At 73.2% G+C, this 20,839-nt stretch overlaps 5 protein-coding genes and 1 non-coding gene across 9 annotated transcripts; 3 read left to right on the forward strand and 3 right to left on the reverse strand.

Annotated features, from left to right (window-relative positions):
* Positions 1-2,287: 2,287 nt before the first annotated feature.
* LOC121068841 lies at positions 2,288-2,451 on the reverse strand. The gene has a single exon (XR_005819105.1). It is a non-coding gene; the product is annotated as a U1 spliceosomal RNA (small nuclear RNA).
* A 402-nt stretch (positions 2,452-2,853) lies between these two features.
* On the forward strand, positions 2,854-9,657 carry SLC5A6 (solute carrier family 5 member 6). 3 transcript variants are annotated; one of them, XM_040552147.1, is made up of 16 exons: positions 2,854-3,215; positions 6,117-6,623; positions 6,732-6,797; positions 6,898-6,949; positions 7,074-7,141; positions 7,234-7,388; positions 7,473-7,613; positions 7,681-7,804; positions 7,884-7,972; positions 8,045-8,157; positions 8,231-8,298; positions 8,393-8,479; positions 8,578-8,762; positions 8,853-8,956; positions 9,027-9,148; positions 9,221-9,657. In XM_040552147.1, exons 2-16 carry the CDS (start codon positions 6,294-6,296, stop codon positions 9,371-9,373), a joined length of 1,857 nt encoding a protein of 618 aa, XP_040408081.1. In that variant the 5' UTR covers positions 2,854-3,215; positions 6,117-6,293; the 3' UTR covers positions 9,374-9,657. The 3 variants fall into 3 exon arrangements, with proteins under 3 accessions (XP_040408081.1, XP_040408082.1, XP_040408083.1); XM_040552148.1 differs by lacking the exon at positions 2,854-3,215 and adding an exon at positions 4,703-4,789; XM_040552149.1 differs by lacking the exon at positions 2,854-3,215 and having other exon boundaries at positions 5,926-6,623.
* Positions 9,658-9,998: 341 nt separating this feature from the next.
* On the forward strand, positions 9,999-12,912 carry PREB (prolactin regulatory element binding). The gene is given in 10 exon segments (XM_040552150.1): positions 9,999-10,170; positions 10,793-10,985; positions 11,098-11,309; positions 11,425-11,505; positions 11,590-11,714; positions 11,913-12,086; positions 12,157-12,229; positions 12,316-12,475; positions 12,594-12,650; positions 12,653-12,912. Coding segments are annotated over 10 exon segments (1,245 nt in total). The 5' UTR covers positions 9,999-10,035; the 3' UTR covers positions 12,688-12,912.
* Positions 12,913-13,021: 109 nt separating this feature from the next.
* ABHD1 (abhydrolase domain containing 1) lies at positions 13,022-15,713 on the reverse strand. Its single transcript, XM_040550744.1, is given in 10 exon segments — positions 13,022-13,267; positions 13,345-13,510; positions 14,283-14,331; positions 14,409-14,581; positions 14,653-14,712; positions 14,714-14,767; positions 14,846-14,891; positions 14,960-15,127; positions 15,201-15,361; positions 15,432-15,713. Coding segments are annotated over 10 exon segments (1,377 nt in total). The 3' UTR covers positions 13,022-13,049.
* A 411-nt stretch (positions 15,714-16,124) lies between these two features.
* Positions 16,125-17,853, forward strand: CGREF1 (cell growth regulator with EF-hand domain 1). Its single transcript, XM_040552157.1, has 5 exons — positions 16,125-16,257; positions 16,576-16,647; positions 16,812-16,882; positions 16,985-17,109; positions 17,188-17,853. Exons 1-5 carry the CDS (start codon positions 16,169-16,171, stop codon positions 17,590-17,592), a joined length of 762 nt encoding a protein of 253 aa, XP_040408091.1. The 5' UTR covers positions 16,125-16,168; the 3' UTR covers positions 17,593-17,853.
* A 74-nt stretch (positions 17,854-17,927) lies between these two features.
* On the reverse strand, positions 17,928-20,536 carry KHK (ketohexokinase). 2 transcript variants are annotated; one of them, XM_040552155.1, is made up of 8 exons: positions 20,348-20,536; positions 20,113-20,229; positions 19,706-19,840; positions 19,251-19,323; positions 18,984-19,130; positions 18,621-18,709; positions 18,258-18,415; positions 17,928-18,096 (listed from the first exon to the last, which is right to left on the reverse strand). In XM_040552155.1, exons 1-8 carry the CDS (start codon positions 20,482-20,484, stop codon positions 18,011-18,013), a joined length of 942 nt encoding a protein of 313 aa, XP_040408089.1. In that variant the 5' UTR covers positions 20,485-20,536; the 3' UTR covers positions 17,928-18,010. The 2 variants fall into 2 exon arrangements, with proteins under 2 accessions (XP_040408089.1, XP_040408088.1); XM_040552154.1 differs by lacking the exon at positions 19,706-19,840.
* Between the last annotated feature and the right edge of the window lie 303 nt (positions 20,537-20,839).

Consider the following 20,839-nt stretch of genomic DNA (forward strand, 5'->3'; position numbering starts at 1 on the left):
GGGAGCAGGGACAGAGAGGGACCGAGAAGGAGCGGCGGGGACGAAGCGTCGGGGACTGACCGCAGCCCCCCTTGCCCTGCGCTGCTTGAGGGGAAGGTGTCTTTATTTTTTGTTGTTGTTTCTCACAGCTCCACCTTAGTAATAGGTAATAACTTTTATTAATCTCCCTACGCTGAGTCTGTTTTACCCGTGATAACTGCTGAGTGATCTCCCCATCCTTACCTCACCTCCTGAGACCTTTGCATCGTATTTTCTCCGCTTTGAGGAGGGGGAGCGAGAGAGCGGCTGAGGTCGAGCTCGGCTGCCCAGCTGGGTAAAACCACATGTAAAACGCAGCAGAGTAAAACCACGCTTCCTCTGCTGCTCCTGCCCTGCGGGGCCCAGCAGGGTCCACGGCTGCCTCCCGCCCCAGTTTGTGATGCCCCAGCAGAGGAACACCCAGGATCCTTCTGGGATCCAGGATTAATCAAGCCGCCACTCACGGGAACTATAAGATAAGTGAAATTCTATGTGAGAGAGCAAGTAGAATGTACCCAGCTCCACCCGGGGGAAGGTGAAGAAAAAGTGGAGAGCTTGTGGGTGAGAATTAAGGGGCGGCAGGCTGGTATGGGTGACCCTGCTGTGGGGGTGTACTGCAGCTCACCAGATCAGGAGGAGGTCGGCGAGGCCTTCTACAAGCAACTGAAAGTAGCCTCACGATCCTGGATGATGGTTCTCACGGGGGACTTTAATTATCCCGACATCTGTTGGGTAAGCAACTCGGCCAGGCACGCGCAGTCCAAACGGTTCCTAGAACGCATTGAAGATAATTTTCTGACGCAGGTGGTGGAGGAGCCAACGAGGTGGGGGGGGTTCTGGACCTTGTTCTTACCAACAGGGATGGGCTTGTTAGGGATGTGAAGGCTGGGGCTAGCTTGGGATGCAGTGACCATGAGGTGGTGGAGTTGAAGGTCTGGAGTGGAAGAAGTAAGGGAAAAGGTAGGATTGCTAACCTGGACTTTTGGAGCGCCAACTTTGACCTCTTCTAGGACCTACTTGGGGGTATCTCATGGGCTAGATCCCTAGAAGGTATGGGTGCTTGTGAGAGCTGGGCAACATTTAAGCAGTACTTCTTCCAAGCTCAGGATCGGTGCCTCCTGAAGAGTAGGAAATCAGGGAAGGGGGGCAGGAAACCTGCGTGGATGAGCAAGGAGCTCACCAACAAGATCAAAAGGAAGAGGAAAGTCTATGAAATGTGGAAAAAGGGCCTGTCCTCTTGGGAGGAGTATAGGAGTGTTGTGAGGGCCTGCGGGGACACGATGAAGAAGGCTAAAGCCCACCTGGAGATGAAGCTGGCAAAGGAGATAAAAAAAAAAAAAATTTCTTATTATCCTTTAAGTATGTAAACAGTAAAAGGAAGACTAGGGATAATGTGGGTCCCCTGCTGAATGAGGGGGGTGTCCTGGTAACGGGGGACGCTGAGAAGGCGGAGATACTGAATGCCCTCTTTGCTTCGGTCTTTTCTTCAAAGATTCCCCCCCCGGTACCCCTGGACACTGGAGGGAGTAGAAGGAGTCTGGGAAGTGGAGATCTCCCCCCTGATTGATGAGGGAGTGGTTCGGGAGCGTCTCAGTGGGCTCAGTGCACTCAAGTCCATGGGTCCTGAAGGGATGCATCCACATGTGCTGAGGGAGTTAGCAGAGGTGATCGCCGAACCGCTCTCTATCATCTTTGAAAGGTCCTGGAGAACAGGAGGGGTGCCTGAGGACTGGAGGATAGCCAATGTCACTCCGGTCTTCAAGAAGGGCAAGAAGAAGGATCCGGGCAACTACAGGCCAGTCAGTCTCACCTCCGCCCCTGGAAAGGTGTTGGAACAGCTTGTTCTGGATGCCATCTCCAAGCAATTGGAAGAGAAGACGGTTATGAGGGGTAGTCAACGTGGATTCACCAAGGGGAAATTGTGTTCGACCAACCTTGTAGCCTTCTATGATGGCATCGCCAGCTGGGTAGATGGGGGGAGAGCAGTGGATGTCATCTACCTTGACTTCGCTCACGCGCCGATCGTTGCCCTCTGTGCACGGCTGGCTGCCTTCCGGGCCGTGCGAGCGAGCGGCGCCTCTGCCGGTTCAGCGGCACCTGGCGGAGCGGGACCCTGACCCCCGCGGCTGCGGCCCGTCACGGGCAGGCTCCGGGCAGCCCACGCGGGGCACGAGCCGAACCGCGGCCGGGAGCGACCCCCGGGCGCTGCCAGGGCCCCCCGAGAACCACAAACGCCCCCGGCACAGCTCTGTCTTTGGCACCGCACAACCAGGGGAGAGCGCGAACGCAGTCCCCCACTACCACAAATTATGCAGTCGAGTTTCCCGCATTTGGGGAAATCGCAGGGGTCAGCACACCCGGAGTGCAGGGGATGAGCCTCGCCCTGGGAAAACCACCTGCCTGATCATGGTGTCTCCCCTGCCAGGTAAGTATGACGCCCGCTCCCCCCCCGCCGCGCCCCCACGCGCGCGCACGCACACCCAGCACACGGACGCGCGCCCCGAAACGCCCGCCCCGGGCCCGCCGGACCCGCCCCGCCCCGCCCCGCCCCGCGCGGCGCCCGCGCCCGGCCCCCGCCACGCGCCCACGCGGGGCCACGCGCGGCGCCGTGCGGTGTGGGGCTTGTCCCGTGATGCCGCGCGGCTCCGATCTGCATGGGCACGCCCCCTTATCTGAATGGACACGCCCCCATCTCCCTGGCGCCCCGCCCCGCCCCGGAGAGGCACAGCGGCTCCGTTTCAGGGGCGCTCTCTCCGTGGCCCCGCCCCCCAGCAGCAGCCCGATTTGCATAGACACGCCCCCCGTCCCGTCCGCCCCCGCCCCGGTGGCCCCGCCCGTCCCGGTAGAGCCGCGGGCCCGGCCCCGCTGCCAGCCCCGGCGGAGCCCCATGCGGCCGCCCCGGTGTTGAGGGGTACGCAGCTGGGGCACCGGGCAGCCGCTGCTGCGGGGGGCACCGCAAGGCCCCCCCCGCCACGTCCCCACGCTGCCGCAGGAAGGAGCCCCCGGACGCGGTGCCGCACGCTTTATTCGGCCCTGCCGGGTGAGCGGGGCGCTGTGCGCAGGGGGTGTCCCCGTCACGGGGCCTTGGCTTTCCGGCGCTGGGTGCCCCACAGCAGGAGGGACAGGGCGGCCGTCACGGCCCCCAGGATGCTGCAGAAGGGCAGGACGGGGAACGCGCCCTGCAAGGCGACACGCGGGTAAGCGGCTCTGCCCGCCCCGCAGGGCCGTCCTGCGGGGGGGTCCCGTCCCTCGGCCCCCCGGGGCACCCACCTCGCGCAGGCACTTGTAGCCATGGAAGGGGCTGGCGCAAAGGCACTGGGAGAAGCCGGGGCCATCCGGGGCACAGGCAGCGTTCTCGGGGCACAGCCAGGCTGGGGGAGCACAGCGGGGGGTGACGGGGCCAAGCCAGGGCTGCTCCTCGCACGGCCCCACCACACTGAGGGGACAGCAAGGCGCAGCCGAGCAAGGGGAGGGGGGGGAGCCCCAGCAGGTGGGTGCTGGTTGTCCCCCGCCCCACCGTGTGCAGTGCCCCAAGGTGGGGACACGAGGACGCAAGGTGGCCAAGGAGGCCCGCCCCTGTAACCCACGTACCAAGCTCCCCGGAGCTGTTGCAGGGGTTCCTCTGGCCGTGGCAGAGCCGGCTGCTCCCGTGCTCTGTCACCTCCTCCCAGGCGCTGTTCCCGCCTGGGCACTCCAGCTCCACTGGCACCGCGCTGGGAAAGAGAGCTCAGCACCAGGCACCGCGCCCAGCCCCCCCGTACCCCCGTACTCACAGGCTCTGCAGGTTCGTGAAGCCCAGGAAGGAGCTGTTGGGGGGGGCTGCCAGGGGGTTCTCCGTCAGGTCCCTGCAAACACACCGGGGGCTGCTTACCCCGCCCGCGGGGCAGGTGCAGGCTGCGGGTCCCGCCTGCAGACAGGACGGGCACCCCGAAGTGGTGTCACTGGGGACGGCGGGGATGGGGACCAGAGCGTGCACGGCCCAGCCCCGTCCCGTGGGCTGCCCCCGGAGCCCTGTCCCTGCCCCGCCAGGACTCACAGGACAACGACAGCCGCGGCCTCAGCAAACGCAGCGGGCAGGCTGCGCAGGGAGCAGTTGCTCAGGTCCAACCTGGGGCAGAGGGAGGGACGTGAGACACCCGCGCGCCCCGCGCCCTGCTGCAGCCCCCCGCCCCCCGCCGCCCCCGGCCATACCCGAGCAGGCGCCGCGGGGGTCCCCGAGCCACGCAGCAGCGTCCCCGCGGCTCCACGCCCGCCCTGGAGGCGCAGTACCGGGCCACGAGGGATCCGTTCCGCAGCGGCCCCGGGCAGCTCCCGCACACCTGAGGGGGAAACGGTCACGGGGGGCGCGGGCACGGCCGGCACCAGGCCGGTACCGGTACCGGTACCCGCCCCCCGCCCCGCTCACCGCCCCGCCGCCGGCGGCCCCGGGCAGCAGCAGCAGCAGCAGCAGCAGCAGGAGGGCGCCCGCGGCCCAGCTCCGGGCCCGCCGCTCGGCTCCGGCTCCGGTCCCGCCCGGCCGGGGTCGGCCCTGCCCCGGGGCAGCGCCCAGCGGGGCGGAACGGCCGCGGGGGGGGGCCCGGCGGCTCCGCCATGGACCGCGGCCGGGGCGCACCGGGGCGCGGCGACCTGCGCTCGGCGGTGAGGCCGCGCCCCCGGCGGGGCCGGGCGGAAAGAGCGCGGTGAGGGCAAAGCCTCGCGGCGTCATCAGGGCGCGCCGCCGCCGCGGGTGCACGTGGGCAGAGCGGTGCCGCGCCGGGCGCTGCCGGCCCCGGTGAGTGCCCGAGCGGCGCGGCCCGGGGCTGCCGGCACCGCACCGGCACCGCCGCGCCCCGTGGGCAGGGGCCGGTGCGCGGGGCAGGGGCCGGTGCGGGGCGCAGGGGCCGGTGCGGGGCCAGCGCAGCGCCAGCGGTTCTGGGGAGCGGGGGCTCGGGTAGGGGTCACCGCGGACACCGGGTCCGGGGAGCGGGGCTGCGGTGCGGGGACACCGGGAGTGGGGGCGGCGGGGCCTCGGCTGGGGACGGGGAGGGAACGCAGGGGACGGGGGGAGCACGACCTGAGGCTGGGGGCGCTGGGGGCGCGGGGGCCGCGGAGCGGGGCCCCCAGCCGGGGGCACGGGCCCGGGAGCAGCGGCTGGGGCTGGGGGCACGGGGAGCAGGCGGCAGGGCGCGGGGCCGGGGGCACGGGGACACCGCGTGGCTGCGGGGGGCGGACCCCCGAGGACGGGCGCAGCGCCCCGGGGGGGCCGCCGGGGCCTTGGGCCGGGGCCGGTGGCGGCACGGCCCCGGGGGGGCTGCGGCGGGGCGGGGCAGCGCGGCCTTGGGCGGGGGGCGCCGGCCCCGTGTTGTGTCTGCGCGGCGCGGAGCGGTGACCTTGGACCCTGCCCGCGGAGCTGCGCCGTGCAGGCTGGGGCGGCGGCGGGCGGTGCTGCCCCCTCGCCTCCTTCCCGGCGCGGTCCCGAGCCAGCGCCGCCGGCCCCGGCCCCCAGAGGGCAGGCCCGGGCGCGGGGCAGGGCCGAGGCTGGTCCCGATCCCGGTCCTGATCCTGCCAAGCGCGCCCGGGGCGTTCCCGCGCGGATCGGGCGCCGGTGCCCCCCCGCGGTGTCCTCGCGCGCCCCGCCGGGGCTCTGCGCCCCGCCCGTCCCGGCCGGGAGCCGCCCTGCCCCGCGCCCCGCTCAGGTGCACGAGGTGCCCGGGGCCGTCCTGCGCCCCCGCCCCCGCGGGGCGTCTGCGCTGTCCGTCCGTCTGCCCGCTGTCGGGGCCTGCCCGTCCCGTCCCGTCCCGGCCGGGGACCGGCTGCGCGGGTCCTGCCGGCTGCGGGGGCGCGGGGGGGCGTTGGCGGCCGCGTCGGGTCCGCAGCGCGGGGCCGGGGCGGGGCCGGTTCCGCCGGGCTCGGCGGGGCTCTGCGCGCCGCGGGGGCCGGCGCCGGGCGGGTCGGGCGTTGCTGCCGTGCCCTCGGCGCTGCTTGGCCCGGGCCGTGTTTGCCTTGGCCGGGGGACGACCTCCCGGGGCAGGTGGGGGAAGCGGGGGGGAGCGCGGCGGCGCCGCGTGCCGGAGGGAGGGGGAGGGCTGAGGGGATGTCCTGGTGCCGCGCTCCCGCAGGTCCTTGAGGCGGGCTGAGATTAGGAGCGAAGGTCCCCGCGGAGCCTCCGGTGCGGCCGTCTGACACCGCCGTCCTCCGTCCGGGGCGGCCACCGGGGCTCGGCACGCCCATGAGGTGGGGCAGGCGCAGCGGGGGCGTGCGGCCGGGGGGCAGCGGGGCAGCGGCAGGAGCTCGCCATGGAGTTCACGGCGATCGACTACACCATCTTCACGCTGCTGCTGGTGCTGTCCTTGGCCATCGGGCTCTTCTACGCGCTGAGCGGGGGCCGGCAGCGCACGGTGCAGGAGTTCCTCCTGGCGAACCGCAGCATGGGCTTCCTGCCCGTCGCCCTCTCCCTGCTGGCCACCTTCCAGTCGGCAGTGGCCATCCTGGGTGTGCCCGCCGAGATCTACCGGTTCGGCACCGAGTACTGGTTCCTCGGCTGCTCCTACTTTCTGGGGCTGCTCATCCCGGCACACGTCTTCATCCCCGTCTTCTACCGCCTGCAGATCACCAGCACCTACGAGGTGAGCAGGGTGCCGTGGGATGGAGGGGCGCGGGGGTGCCCCTCCTGCTCGCAGACCCCACGTCGGGACGGGGACGCTCCCCTGACCCTGTCTCCCCCCTGCCCCCAGTACCTGGAGCTGCGCTTCAACAAGACCGTGCGTGTCTTTGGCACCGTCACCTTCATCTTCCAGATGGTGAGTGGGCGGCCGGCACTGCCTGGCAGTCCTGGGGGGTCCTGGATGTGGGGGCATGGGGAGGGGGCGCAGGTGGGCTGCAGCGCTGCTGTCCCCGCAGGTCATCTACATGGGGGTGGTGCTCTATGCGCCTGCGCTGGCCCTCAATGCAGGTAAGGGAGCCGGGGGCTGCGAGGGCGCTGCGGGACAGACCCCAGCCTGGGGTCCTGCTGGGTCCCACGGGCACACCGGGGGCCGCTGTCCTCGTTGTTCGTTAACGGCCTCCGTTGCTTCCAGTGACGGGCTTTGACCTCTGGAGCGCGGTGCTCACCATAGGGCTGGTCTGCACGCTGTACACCACGCTGGTGAGTCGCTGCCGCCGCACCTCTCGTGCCCTGGCCACGGGGCTGCCCTGCGTCCCCCCCGGGCCGCGGTGACGGGCGCCGTGCCTCCGCAGGGCGGGCTGAAGGCTGTCATCTGGACGGACGTCTTCCAGACGCTGGTGATGTTCGCGGGGCAGCTGGCCGTCATCGTGGTGGGCGCCCAGCGCGTGGGCGGCATGGCCCGCGTCTGGCGCCTGGCGGAGCAGGAGGGCAAGATCTCGGGCATCGAGTGAGTGCCGTGCCCCGGGCCGAGCCCCGGTGTGGGGGTGCAGGGGGCGGCTGCCCCCCCGTGACCACATTCCCCTCCCCGCAGCCTCAACCCTGACCCCTACGTGCGACACACGTTCTGGACGCTGGCCTTCGGGGGCGTCTTCATGATGCTGTCGCTGTACGGCGTGAACCAGGCGCAGGTGCAGCGGTACCTGAGCTCCCGCAACGAGAGGCAGGCCGTGCTGTGAGTGGGGTGGGGGCGTGGGGGGGCCCCCCGCTGCCAGCCTCTGACGTCTCCGTGGCACCCGCAGCTCCTGCTACGCCGTCTTCCCCTGCCAGCAGATCGTGCTCTGCCTCAGCTGCCTCACCGGCCTCGTCATGTTCGTCTACGACCGTGAGCACCCGCTGGTGACCGGCCCCATCTCCTCTGACCAGGTGGATGCCCGTGCCCCCCCTTCCCCCCCAGCCCACCGTGCGCCCCCCAGCACCGCGCTCACCCCGTGCCGGTCCCCAGCTGGTGCTGTACTTTGTGATGGACGTGCTGAAGGACCTGCCAGGGCTGCCCGGCCTCTTCGTCGCCTGCCTGTTCAGCGGCTCCCTGAGGTGGGTGCCGTGACCAAGGGGTGCCGGGGGGGCACGTGGCCGAGCCCCCCTCCCGCTCCCTCTCCTCCCCAGCACCATCTCCTCCGCCTTCAACTCGCTGGCGACGGTGACGATGGAGGACCTGGTGCGGCCGCACTGCCCTGGGCTGTCGGAGTCACGGGCCACGCTGTTCTCCAAGCTGCTGGGTGAGCGGGGCCCGGGAGGGGGGCACCGGGGGGGGCGGGCTGCAGTGCTGTGACACCCCCACCTGTCACCCAGCTCTCGGCTACGGGCTGCTGTGCCTGGGGATGGCCTACGTTTCCTCCATGCTGGGCCCCGTGCTGCAGGTAGGGGACGGGGACGAGGGGTGCCCTGCTGCCCCCCCCGGTGGGGGTGGCCCCCCAGTCCCCGCAGCCCCACAGCGGTGCCGTGTCCCTGCAGGCAGCCATCAGCATCTTCGGCATGGTGGGGGGGCCACTGCTGGGGCTCTTCTGCCTGGGCATGTTCTTCCCCTGCGCCAACCCCGCGGTGAGTCCTGCAGTGCTGCCACCCCCCAGGCATGGCTCCCCCTCCCCGTGGGGTGCCGGCTGCGGGGCTCAGTGCTGCGACCCCCCCTCCCCATGCAGGGTGCCATCGTGGGGCTGCTGGCGGGGCTGGCCATGGCCTTCTGGGTGGGCATCGGCAGCCTGGTGTCCAGCATGGGGGCTGCCGGGGGGGCCCCCGCAGCCAACAGCACCGCCCACCCCCCTGACGGCAACGTCACCGCCGCCCTCGCCACCACCCTGCTCACCCCCACGGCGGCCCCACGCAGGTGAGCGGGATGGGGCGGGTGGGGGCGGCAGGAGGAGGGTCAGCCTTGGGGGGGGCTGCTCCACGTCCCCCTCACCCGCTCTCCCCCCAGCCCCACGGGCCTGCAGAAGTTCTACAGCCTGTCGTACATGTGGTACAGCGCCCACAACTCCACCACCGTCATCGTGGTGGGGCTCCTGGTCAGCCTGCTCACCGGTGAGCGGGGGGGCGTGGGGGGGCCGGGTGCTGCCCCCCCGGTCCCCGCTGACCCCTGCGCTGCCCTCAGGCCCCACGCGGGGCTCGGCCGTGGACCCCCGCACCATCTACCCGGTGCTGCCGCGCCTGCTGTGCTGCCTGCCCCCCAAGTACCGGCAGTGGCTGGGCTGCGGGGTGCCCTTCCCCGCCCAGGTGAGGACCCCCGGCCCCTTGGCGGGGGGGTGGGTGCCCGCGGTCCTGCTGCCCCCCGCCCTGTCTCCGCAGGACGCCGCCCGCCCGGAGCTGACCACGACGGAGAAGGTGGCGCGGGTGCCCAACGGCGTGGCCGCCGGCTGCGTGCCGCGGGACGAGGAGGAACAGGGCTACGTGCGCGCGGCCGGGCCCCCCGCCTACGCCCTGCAGGAGACCTCCTTCTGACCCCCCCCCGGCACCGGGCCCGGTGTGGCCGCGCGGTGCCAGCTCCCGGTGCGGGGCTGGGTCCCTGCAGGCGGCGCGGTGCCAGCCCCGTGCCCCCAGCCGGTACCGGAGGACGCTGCGGGGCCGCCGCCCCCGGGGGCTCCGGGAGCGGCGCGGGGCAGGCGGGAGCGGCGCCCGTGCCCCCTCCCCGTGCCGCGGCCCGGCCCCGTGCCTTACCGCCCTGCTCCGCGGGCCGCGGCTCTGCCTTCCCCCCCTCCCCCCAATAAAACCGTTGTGGAGCACGGCGCTCGGCGTGCCCGGCCCCTCCGCACCGCGCACGGGGGCTCGCGGCTCCCTGCCCCCAGCGCGACCGGGCACCGGGGGCGGGCACCGGGGGTGCGGCGGAGAACGGGGTCCGGCGGGGGGCGGGCGATGCCGGGCAGGGCGGCGGGGCCGGGGCTCAGCGGGGAGCGCGGCTCCGAGCCCCCGCGGCCGGCAGCGTTGCGGGGGGCCCGTCCCGGTCCCGCCCGGTGCCCCCCGGTGCGCGGCGCTCCCGCCCTGCGCATGCGTGGCCGCGGGCAGGACGGCGGGGGCGAGGCGCAATCGCAGGGGGCGGGGCGTGCGGGCGGGGGGCGGGGCCTGGTGACGCAGCGGCGCGGGAGCGCGGACGTGGGCGCGCAGCCATGTCGCCGCGGCGGGCGGCCGAGCTGTACCGCGCGCCCTTCCCGCTGTACACCGTGCGCCTGCACCCGCGCCGCCCCATCGCCATCACCGCCGGCGGCGGCGGCGCCGCCAAGACCGGCATCCGCAATGGCGTGGTGCGGGGCCGGGCCGGGCTGGGCGGGCGGGGGGTCTGGGGCCTGCGGGCGGGGGGCGGGGAGACGGGGTGGGGGGACCGGGGGACCGGGGTGGGGGGACCGGGGGACCGAGGCCGGGATCGGGCTGCCGGGATCGGGGTACCGAGGTCCCGGGCCGGCATGGGGGTACCACGGTAACAGGGCTGCGGAGCCGGGATGGGGGAACTGGGATCGGGGTACCGGAGCCGGGATGGGGGTACTGGGATCGGGGTACCGGGGGACCGGGATGGGGGTACCAGGGCTGCGAGGCCAGGATGGGGGTCCCGGGGTACCTGGGTCCCGGGGCTGGTATGGGGGTACCGGGATGGAGGTCCCGGGGTTCCAGTCCGGGGTGGGGGTACCACGGTAATGGGGCTGCGAGGCTGGGATGGGGGTACCTGGGTACCGGGATACCGAGGCTGGGATGGGAGTCCCGGGACCGGGATGGGGGCACCGGGATACCTGGGTACCGGGCCAGGATGGGGGTCCTGGGGCCGCGGGGCAGCCCGGCTGAGCGTGGGGCGGTGCAGGGGCACCGGGTGGGCCGCCCCCCCCGGCCCCCTGCCGGGGCCCAGCCCTGAGGCCACGCTCGCCCCGCCCGCAGCACTTCCTGCAGCTGGAGCAGGTCGGGGGGCAGCTCAGCGCCTCGCTGCTGCACTCGCACGACACCGAGACCCGCGCCACCATGACCATGGCGCTGGCGGACGACTTCATCGCGGCGGGGCAGGACGCCGACTGCCACATCCTGCGCTTCAGCCTGCAGCCGCCCCCGGGGCGCGGCACGGCCGGACGGGAAGGTGAGAGCCTGCATCCCCCGGGGCAGGGGCGGCGTGGGGACAGCGCGGGGCCGGGAGCTCCGGGCTGCCCCGCGGGGCTGCGTCGGGGTCAGCGTTGCCTTCCCTGCTGCAGCCAGCGGGGAGAAGGGGCCACGGAAGCGGAAGGGCCCCAGCCCGGCAGCGCAGGGCGACACGCAGAACCAGACGAGCGAGGTGACCGTGGAGAGCGTGCGCAGCGTCCGCACGGATTTCAGCCCCGACGCCCTGCAGAAGGCCGTGCGCTTCAACGCTGACTGCTCCCTGCTCGTCACCGGTGGAGCCGATGGCTTCCTCCGCCTCTGGGAGGTGGGCACGGGGTGCGGGAGCCAGGGCCAGGCGCTGCCGTGCCGTCACACTGTGTGGCTGGCAGGGAAGACTTCACCCACGGGCCGCGGCTCCGACACGTGCTCTTTTCTCACAGTTCCCCAGCATGAAGAAGACGCTGGAGTTCAAAGCCCACGACGGGGAGATCGAGGATATCGCGCTGGGCCCTGACAACAAGGTGGGCGGTGGCTGGGAGGCGGCAGGCGGCAGCAGCCTGCCCTGGCCCCGCTGCTGGAGTCGTCCTCGCACCCCCTCTGCGCAGGTGGTGACGGCGGGACGGGACTTCCAGTGCTGCGTGTGGCAGCGGGACCAGCTGGTGACGGGGCTGTGCTGGAACGAGAACCTGCCTGGTATCCCTGACAAGGCGTACCGCTACCAGGCCTGCCGGTGAGGGCCCCGACACGTGCTGACGGGGGCTAGGTCCAGGTCTGGGGAGGGGATGGTCCTGGACCCCCAAAGCGCTCCAGTCCTGCCACTGGGGTCAGCGGTGGCGATGCCGAACGTAGGGACGGCCCCGACGCTCCCCTTGCAGCTGCGAGGAGCAGCAGTGCCGGCACCGGGTCAGCCTGTGCTCTCCTGCGGCAGGTTCGGGGCGGTGGAGGACAACGCCGGGGCGCTGCGGCTCTACACGGTGCAGGTGCCCCACAAGCGGGAGCGCCGCCCCCCGCCCTGCTACCTGACCAAGTGGGACGGGAGGAGCTTCCTGCCGCTGCTCACGCGGCCCTGCGGCAGCGAGGTGGTGTCCTGCCTCTCCGTCAGGTACGGCGCGGGGCTGGGTGCGGGCACGGGGCCGTGCTGGCCCCCGCTCACCGTCCCCCTGCCTCTGCAGCGACTCGGGCACGTTCCTGGGGCTGGGCACCGTCACGGGCTCTGTGGCCATCCACATCGCCTTCTCGCTGCAGGTGAGCAGGGGCACGGGGAGGGGTGCGGGGGCTGCCCTGCCCCTAGGGCTGAGGTGACCGGGCCGCCCTCCCTGCTGCCCTCGCAGAGGCTCTACTACGTGAAGGAGGCGCACGGCATCGTCGTCACCGATGTCGCCTTCGTGCCCGAGAGCCAGCGTGGGCGGGAGCTGCTGGCAGGAAACGAGGCCGCCCTGCTCAGCGTGGCTGTCGACAGCCGCTGCAAGCTGCACCTGCTCCCCGGGCGACGTAGGTGGCACGGCTCCTGCACCCCTGTGTCCGCAGCGGGGCCGCGGCAGCCCCTCCTGCATGCACAAGAGGCAGCAGGACCCCGGGTGCCGTCCTCAGGCCCTGCTCTCCTCCGCAGGCTCCCTCCCCGTCTGGCTGCTGCTGCTGCTCTGTGCCGGGCTCATCGTGGCCACCATCCGCTGCTGCAGCTTGCCTTCCCCGGCTTCCTCTAGGCCCCGGGGCCAGGACTGAGCCCTCGCGGCACCCCCCGGACTGCGGAGCAGATGAGGGACCTGGACCAGGACCCAGCCGCGCTGCTGGCGCTGGGCACCGGCCGGGGGGGAGCGTGCTGGGCTGCAGCGCGGCGCAGGGCCGGCCCCGGGGCGCAGCGTGCCGCCGGCTGGGCTGGGTCCAGCCCTCTGCCCCACTGCCGCCATTAAACCCGGAGCGTGAAGGCAGCGCCGGCCCCGTCTGTGTTGGGGCAGTGGGGGGTGGGGGGGGCTCAGGCAGCTCAGCCCTCCCCGTGCTCGTGCTCCGTTCACCCTGCCTGGCTCACGGCCACGCTGCTGCAGCGCGAGTGGGTTTATTGGGGGTGTCAGGCGCCGTCCTGCTCCGCAGCCCCATCCCCACCCTCCTCTAGCTGCTGGAGCTCCTTGCCGTGCTCGAAGACGGCGGTGATGAACTGGGTGAAGACGTGGTCCATGTAGGTGCCGTGGCGGGGGAAGAGGCCCTCCAGGAAGCCGATGTGGCCGCCGTGGGCCGTGACCAGCAGCGCCACGTGGGGCAGGCGCCAGGCGGCCTCCACCGGGATGGCTGCGAGGTGCCAGCGGGCGGGGGTCAGCCGCTGCCACCCCCAACGGGGCCAGCTCCAGCCCCCCGGCCCCGCTCACCGTGCAGGGGGGAGAAGGGGTCGTCGGAGGCGTTGAGGCAGAGCAGGGGCACGCGGATGCGGTGCAGCCGGCGCGCGGGGCTGGCGGCCCGGTAGTACTCGCTGCAGCTGCTGTAGCCGAAGGCAGGCGCCGTGTAGCGCTCGTCGAACTCCCGGATGGTGCGAGCCTGCAGCGGGGGGACATCAGGCACTCAGCCCCAGGCACAGAGTACAGACTGCTCTCTGAGAGCAGCCCTGCACAGAAGGACTTCGGGGTTCTGGAGGACAAAAAGCTCAACACGAGCCAGCAGCACACTTGCAGCCCAGAAGGCCAACTGCGTCCTGGGCTGCACCAACAGAGGAGTGGCCAGAGGGTGAGGGAGGTGACTGTCCCCCTCTGCTCTGCCCTTGTGAGCCCCCACTTGGAGTGCTGCGTCCAGGTCTGGGGCTCCCAGCACAAGAAGGATGTTGATCTTTTAGAACAGGTCCAGAGGAGGGCCACAAAGATGATCAAGGGGCTGAAGCACCTGTCCTAGGAAGAAAGGCTGAGAGAGCTGGGGATGTTCAGCCTGAGGAAGAGGAGGTTCCAGGGAGACCTCACTGCAGCTTTTTGGTACTTAAAGGGTGCTTATAAAAAGATGGAAAGCAACTTTTTGCTCGGTCAGATAATGACAGGACAAGGGGAATGGTTTTAAACTAAAAGAGGGAGATCTAGATGAGAGGTTAGGAGGAAATTCTTCAGAGGGTGGTGAGGCACTGGAACAGGCTGCCCAGAGAAGCTGTGGATGCCCCTTCCCTGGAGGCGTTCAAGGCCAGGTTGGACGAGGCCCTGAGCAACCTGATCTAGCGGGTGGCATCCAGCCCATGGCAGGGGGTTGGAACTGGGGGGGCTCTGAGGTCCCTTCCACCCCAAGCCATTCCGTGACCAGGTGGCACTTGGGCCCAGGGGGTGGGCTCCACCTGCAGGATGTGCTCCATGTCCACCTTGTCCCCGATCACCGCCCGGTGCCTGTAATGAGCCTGGGTCAGTGCCGGGTGGTGCCGCTGGCGCCCCCCGGTCCTGGCGTGTAGCCCCCTGCCCCCCACCTGCGGATGAGCTGGCAGAGGCTGGCGGCCAGGCGGCGGTTGAAGAGCAGGGCGTTGAGCGGCTGCTCCAGCGACACTGTCGACTCCAGGGGGTCCCAGCAGGGGGACACGGCCATGGCCGCCACCAGCCCCGCTGCCCGGCCCTTCCGTGCCAGGTAGTTCAGGAGCTGCATCCTGTGCCAGCACCGGGGTCAGGGGGGGCCGCGGCCACCGTCATCCCCGGGGCGTCTGCCCCGTCCCGTACCCCGCCCAGGGAGACGCCGGCAGCCAGCAGCGGGGCGTGCGGGTACCGGCCCCTGATGTGGGCGGACGGCCGTCTCCAGGTCCTCCGTGTTGCTGGCGCAGAAGGTCCGGGGGGTCTGGGCGGGGGGGGCACAGCCGGGTTTTGGCCCTGCAGCGCCCCTGCCCCGCGGGCGGGGGCTTGGGGAGGGTCTCACCAGCAGCTCCTCGCCCCGGCAGCCCCGGTTGTTGAGCACGACGGCCCTGGGGGAGAGCGGCCGTCAGGGGGGGCAGCGGGGCGGTGGGGCGGCTCCCCCTCCCCCGGCACTCACCTGTACCCGGCGCGGGCGGCCCCGTGCACCATGTGCAGCACGTAGCTGGCCTGGCTGCTGCCCGCCAGCCCCGGCAGCAGCAGCACGGTGGGGCGGGCGGCGGGCAGGGCGCGGCCGTCGGCCCAGTCGAGGACGAGCTGCCCGCCGTCGGGCGTGCGGACGGACTCGCTGCGGGGCGGCGGCGTCAGGCCCGGCCCGGCCCGGCCCGGTACGGCCCGGCCCGGCCCCGCCGCGGGCTCACCTGCGGTAGCGGACGGTCGGGCAGGACTGCAGCAGGGCGCGGAGCACGGTCTGCAGGCGGCCCTCGGGGCACCAGGCCGTGGGGCGGAACGGGGCCCGCACCGCCGGGCAGCGCCGCCGCAGGAAGGCGACGAGCCGCGGGCCGCCGGCCAGCACGGGGCGCTGCGGGGAGAGCCGGGGGTTGTCAGGGGGGTCCCCGCCCCCGCCGCCCCCCGCCCGGCCCCGCGCCCACCTTCGGCGCCCCCGCCCAGCAGAGGCCGAGCAGCGCCGCGGCGGCGGCCGCCAGCAGCAGCGGGGGGGGGGGCGGCGGCACCGGGCGGCTCCTCCGCCGACATCGCGGCCCGCCGGGAACCGCGGCCCCGCCCGCTCGGCCCCGCCCGCGCCGACCACGCCCACCACCGGCGCCCCGCCCGCCGCGACTGAGGCCCCGCCCCGACACGGCCCCGCCCTCTGGCCCCGCCCCTGCTCGCCTTGGCCCCGCCCCGAGCCGGGCGCGCGTGGCTCCGGCGGGCATCTTTGTGCCGGGCACACGCGAGGGTACCGGTTAACCCCCGCGCTGCCGGCGCGGGAGGGACCCTGCGGGGCGGCGACGTGGCCCCGGGGCGGGGCGGGCTCCTCGAGCGGCCCCGGGAGGAGAGCCCGGGGCTGGGGGAGCGGGCGCGGGGCGCCGGGGTGCGGGCGTGGTGCTGCGGGCGTGCGGGGAGGCTGCGGGGAGCGGGGGCAGCGGGGCGGGCGCGGGGCGCGGGGCGCGCACAGGGTGCGCGACGCTTGCGGGGTGCGCATGGGGCGCGCAGCGTGAGCTCCGTGCCCGCAGCCTGCGCGTGCAGCGCCGGTGCCACCGTCCCGCTTCGTCCCGGGGCCCGGCGGGTGCCACGCGCCGCTGCCGCCCCCCGCCCCGCTCCGCGTGGCAGCGCCCCGCGTGGGCCCGCCCCCGCCCGCCCCCCACGGCCGCTGTGCCCCGGGCGCACGATGGGGACCCCGCGGGCGGCCCCGCTGCTGCCGCTGCTGCTGCTGCTGCTCCCCGCCGCCTGCGCGGCCCCGAGGGACGGGGGGCACAGGTACGGGGGGGGAGGCTGGAGGGGGGGCACGGGGGGGGTCGTGGTGCAGGCGGGGGCACAGAGTGCCGTGGGTGCGGATGAGATGCGAAGGTGCAGACGGGGTGCGGGGGGTGGATGTGGGTGGCGCAGGGGTGCAGGGGGCACAGGGAGGGGAGCAGCTCGGGGCTGCGGTGGCCGGGGGGGGGGGGGGCCGCGGTGTGGGTGCGTGGGGCGCTGCTGGGAGCCTGGTGGGGGCAGAAGGGCCCCGCTGCCGCCCCCACCCAGCGGCACAGGTGACCTAGTGACAGACCGCCCCCCCCCCCCCATTTCCCGCCCCAGGTCAGAGGCTCCCCCAGCCACGAGGCCCGATCCTGGTCCTGACCCGCTGAGCCCGGAGCCTCCTGCGCTGCAGTGAGTGCCTGGGGTGGGGGGGGGAGGCTGCTGCCCAGGGCGGCACGGGGGGGACACCCAGCCGGGGGGAGCTGCGGGGCACAGGCACTGCCTGGCCAGCTGTGGGGCAGGGGAGGTCCTGGGGCAGGGAGCAGTGCACGCACCCCCAGCCCCAATGCCCCCAGGCTGCTGCAGAGCGCGGTGAGGAGCCTGGGGCAGCCGGAGCAGGACGCAGAGGACATGACACGGGAGCAGGGTAAGGACAAACAGTGTACGTGGGGCTGGGGTGCCTCAGGGGGCTGCGACAACATGTCCCAGCCCCACGGAGCCTGGCCCCATGGCGCTCTGCACCCCACAGCCCTGCTGTACCTCTTTGCGCTGCATGACCATGACCGGAGTGGGCGCCTGGACGGGCTGGAGCTGCTGCAGCTGCTGGGAGCGGTGCTGGCACAGGGGGGCACGGGGCAGCCCAGCCCTGAGGCGGTAGGTCCAGGGGGGCCTTGCACCCTGTGGGGAGCTGGGGGAGTGGGACAGGCTCTCACCCTGTCCCCATCCCCACAGCTGGCTGTGCTGGTGGACCGTGCCCTGGAGAGGCAGGACCGCAGCAGGGACGGGCTGCTGGACCCCCCCGAGCTGCTGCTGCCTGGCTGGGAACGGGGACCCCCAGGGGAGCCGCTGGTGGGAGCGGAGGTTGGCCAGGAGGGGATGATGGGAGGACACATGGAGGGGCCCGGGGGAAGAGTGGAGACACCCACGGTGGATGAGATGCCTGGAGTGGATGCAGGGGCAAGCAGCCCAGAGCCTGGCCCAGCAGAGGGGCAGGGGCTGCCAGACGACGCTGCCCACCCAGAGGGGCAGGGAGACCCTGGGGCTGGAGCCCCCCAGGGTGAAGTGAACGAAGCCCCCAAGGATGAAGTCCCCAGGGCAGAGGCAGCCCCCGCTTGGGAGGACCCTGGAGAGATGTAGGTGGTAGGGGGCTCCGGGCAGGGCTGTGACCCCGGCGCTGTCGTGGTTCTCTGCCCCCTGCTGGCCCCAGCGATGCTGCCCTGCAGGCTGTGGGGTGCGGTGCCCCAGCTGAGCAATGGTTTGGATGCCTGCTTGGGGCAGAGGGGCTTGGGGTCCCCCACACGCCTAGGGCAGGGCCAGCTGCAGCAGGGCCCGGGGGCCAGGACACACGCATTTTCCCCTGTAACGTGGCGGGACGAGGAATACAGGAGCTGCCACTCACGCTGTGGTCACTGCGGTGGTGCTGGTGGTGTGGGGGCATGGGGCTCCTCAGGGCCTGGCACCAGAGACAGCGGTGGGGCACCCACGAACTTTATTGGGAGCAGGGTGAGGGGGGCCAGGCTGCGGGGTGGGGGGCAGTGGCAGCCGCACGTGCGGCTCAGACGATGCCGTCGTAGCCCTGGATCCCGCACTTCTTGCCCGCGATGCGGCAGCCGAAGTTGAGCGCGTCCTGCAGGCTCTGCCCTGGGGACGGGGGGGAGTGAGGGGACGGGGAGCGCGGGGGATGCCCGAGGGCAGGGGGGATGCTGGGGGACGCAGGGGCATGCTGGGGGTGCGGGGGGATGCTGGGGGCATGGGGGGCTGCTGGGGGATATGGCCCCCCGGCTCTGCGGGGCTGTGCCCACCTCCCGAGAGCGCGAAGATGACGGCAGCGTTGAAGGTGTCCCCAGCCCCCAGCGTGTCCACCAGGGTCTCTGGGGGGCAGGCGTCCGCATGCACCAGCTCCCCGCCGGGCTCCATGGCGTCGGCCCCCTCCTCGGCCCAGGCGCAGATCAGCGTGGCCCTGCGGGGAGGGGGCGCCGGGGTGGGACCCCCCCCCGACCAGACCCGGCCCCTACCCCACACCCCCTCCTGTCCCCGTGCCCCACCGCCTGCCTGTGCCCCCTGCCCCGTCCCGCACCCCACCCGCAGCCTGCCCCCCGCTCCCCCTGCCCCACACCGACCTGTGCCCCCCCAGCCCGCCACCCCGGCCCGGCCCGGCCCCTTACCCTGGCTGCACGCGGCTGCGCAGCCCCCGCAGCGCCTCTGGTGCCGACCGGTACCCGAAGTGCTTGGCCAGGTCCTTGCTGATGAACACCTGCGGGGGGGTCAGCGCCCGGCCCCCGGGCACGGCCCTCCCCGGCACGGCCCCTCCGTGCCCCGGAGGCGCCCCCCGACCCCCGCGGGGCAGCGCCAAGCCCCGCCCCCAGCCCCAAGCCCCGCCCCTATGCTGACCCCACCCCCGAGCCACACCCCAACCGCTGACCCCGCCCTCCAGCCCCACCCCAGATCCCTGGCCCCGCCCCCTCCCGTAGCCACGCCCCCAGCCCCAGCGGACCAATCGCGCCTCGCGGGGGCGGGGCGGGCCGTACCACGTCGCCGTGCGCCAGCAGGGGGAGCAGCTCCTCCCGCGGCTTCTCCACCTCCACCGAGGTGCGGATGCGCTGCGCCGGCGGCAGAGCCCGGTTGTGCTCCTCCACGCGCTGGATCATGCGCAGCTGCTCCGACGCGTTGCGGGCCTGCGGGCGGCACCGGCCACGTGACTGCGCCGGCCCCGCCCCCTGGGTCCGGCCCCGCCCCCTCCTCCTCGCCCCGCCCCCTGCGCCCGGGCCCCGCCCCCGGGCCCCGCCCCGCCGCACCTCCCAGTGGATCCAGTGGTACCGATCCAGGTCGACGCGTGCGAAGTCGCGGGCCGTCACGTCGGGCAGGTTCCTGTGGGGCCGGCCGTCAGGCGGGGCCGGGTGCGGCGGGCCCCCCGCGGACAAAGGGCAGCCCCGCGCCTCGACTCTGCCCCGGGCAGAGGTCCCCCTCCGCGGGGCGGGCGGGTGAATGATTAACGGCGCCGCCGTGCCCCGGGGGTGACCTCGAGGGCAGCGCGGGGCCGCCAGCCCTTCGCCCGTGGCGGGGCCGTGCCGCCGTCCTGCCGCGCGGGACGCAGCTGGGCGCGATGCCGCCGCCAATCACGGCGGCAGCGGGGGGGTGATTGGGGGGCTGCAGAGCCCGGGGACGATTGGCAGCGATTGTGTGTGCGGAATCACGGGGAATCACCCGGTCAGGCTGCCCTGGCGGCTGTGCGGGGGCGCGACACCCTTACGTGTCGTAGAGCACAATGGTCCGGGAGCCGCTGGCGGCGTTGACGACGCAGCAGGCGCATGGCACGTCCCCGCGGGGCTGCCAGGCCACGTGCGTCACGTCCACACCCCGGCGCTGGAAGTCCGCCACGATGAAACTTGGGGGACAGAGAGCAGGGTCAGGGCGGCCACGCACCCGCTGGCGTGCAGGATGGTGCGGGTGCCCCCGGCTGGCGCTGGTGATGACGACGGAGGTGGGCATGAGGCCGCCGGGCCGCAGCACCGCGTGGCGCACGTCCACGCCGCGGCGCCGCAGGTCTGCCAGGACGAAGCTGCCGGGGCGAGACACGGGGGCCGCTGCAGCGTCACGGCGGCCCCGGGACCCCCCCGGGCCGCGGGGAGCCCCGACCCCGTCCCCGCACCCACTTACTCGGCAGCGTGCCCGGGGGCCAGCGAGCCCATGAAGGCGCAGGGGGCTCCCAGCAGCGCCAGCACCGTGCACGAGTTGGAGGCGTTCCCGCCCCGCTGCCACCGCTGCGACAGGCACCTGCAACGGCACGGCTCGGCTCGGGACCGCTCGGCTCGGCTCGGGCACGGCACGGCTCGGGCACGGCTCTGCCACGGCCCGTCCCGGCTCGGCACGGTCGGCGCGGTCCCCGCGGTACCTGGTGTCGGTGTCCTCGGCGGGGTATGCCTCCACCACGCTGATGATGTCCAGGCACACCAGCCCCACGCACAGGATCCGCTTCTCCGCCGCGGGGCCGGGCCCGGGGTCCCGCAGCGCCGCCGCGCCCGCTGCCATGCTGGGCGCCGCCGGGCTCTGCGCGCTGCGCCGCGCTCCGGGACCGCCCCGGCACCGCCCCGCCCCCCGCCCCGCCCCCCCGCCCCGCCCCCCGCCCCGCTCCGCCAATCAGGGCCCGCCGCCGAGCCACGCCCCTCTCCCCGCCGCCAATCAGAGCCCGCAACCCCGCCCAGTCCTCCCGAGAGGGGCGTGGTCCGCAGGAGGGCGGGACCGCTCGGGCCACGCCCCTGTGGCCACGCCCCCAAGGGTGCCCTTGCGCGCGAGTGGCCCGTGCCAGGAGCGCGCGGGAGGGCCCCTCCCCCCCCCCCCCCAAGCGGGTGCGCGGGCACGCGCCACTCGTGTGCCCGGCGGGCAC

Source organism: Cygnus olor, chromosome 3 (assembly GCF_009769625.2).
Source record: "Cygnus olor isolate bCygOlo1 chromosome 3, bCygOlo1.pri.v2, whole genome shotgun sequence".
NCBI classification, from domain to species: domain Eukaryota; kingdom Metazoa; phylum Chordata; class Aves; order Anseriformes; family Anatidae; genus Cygnus; species Cygnus olor.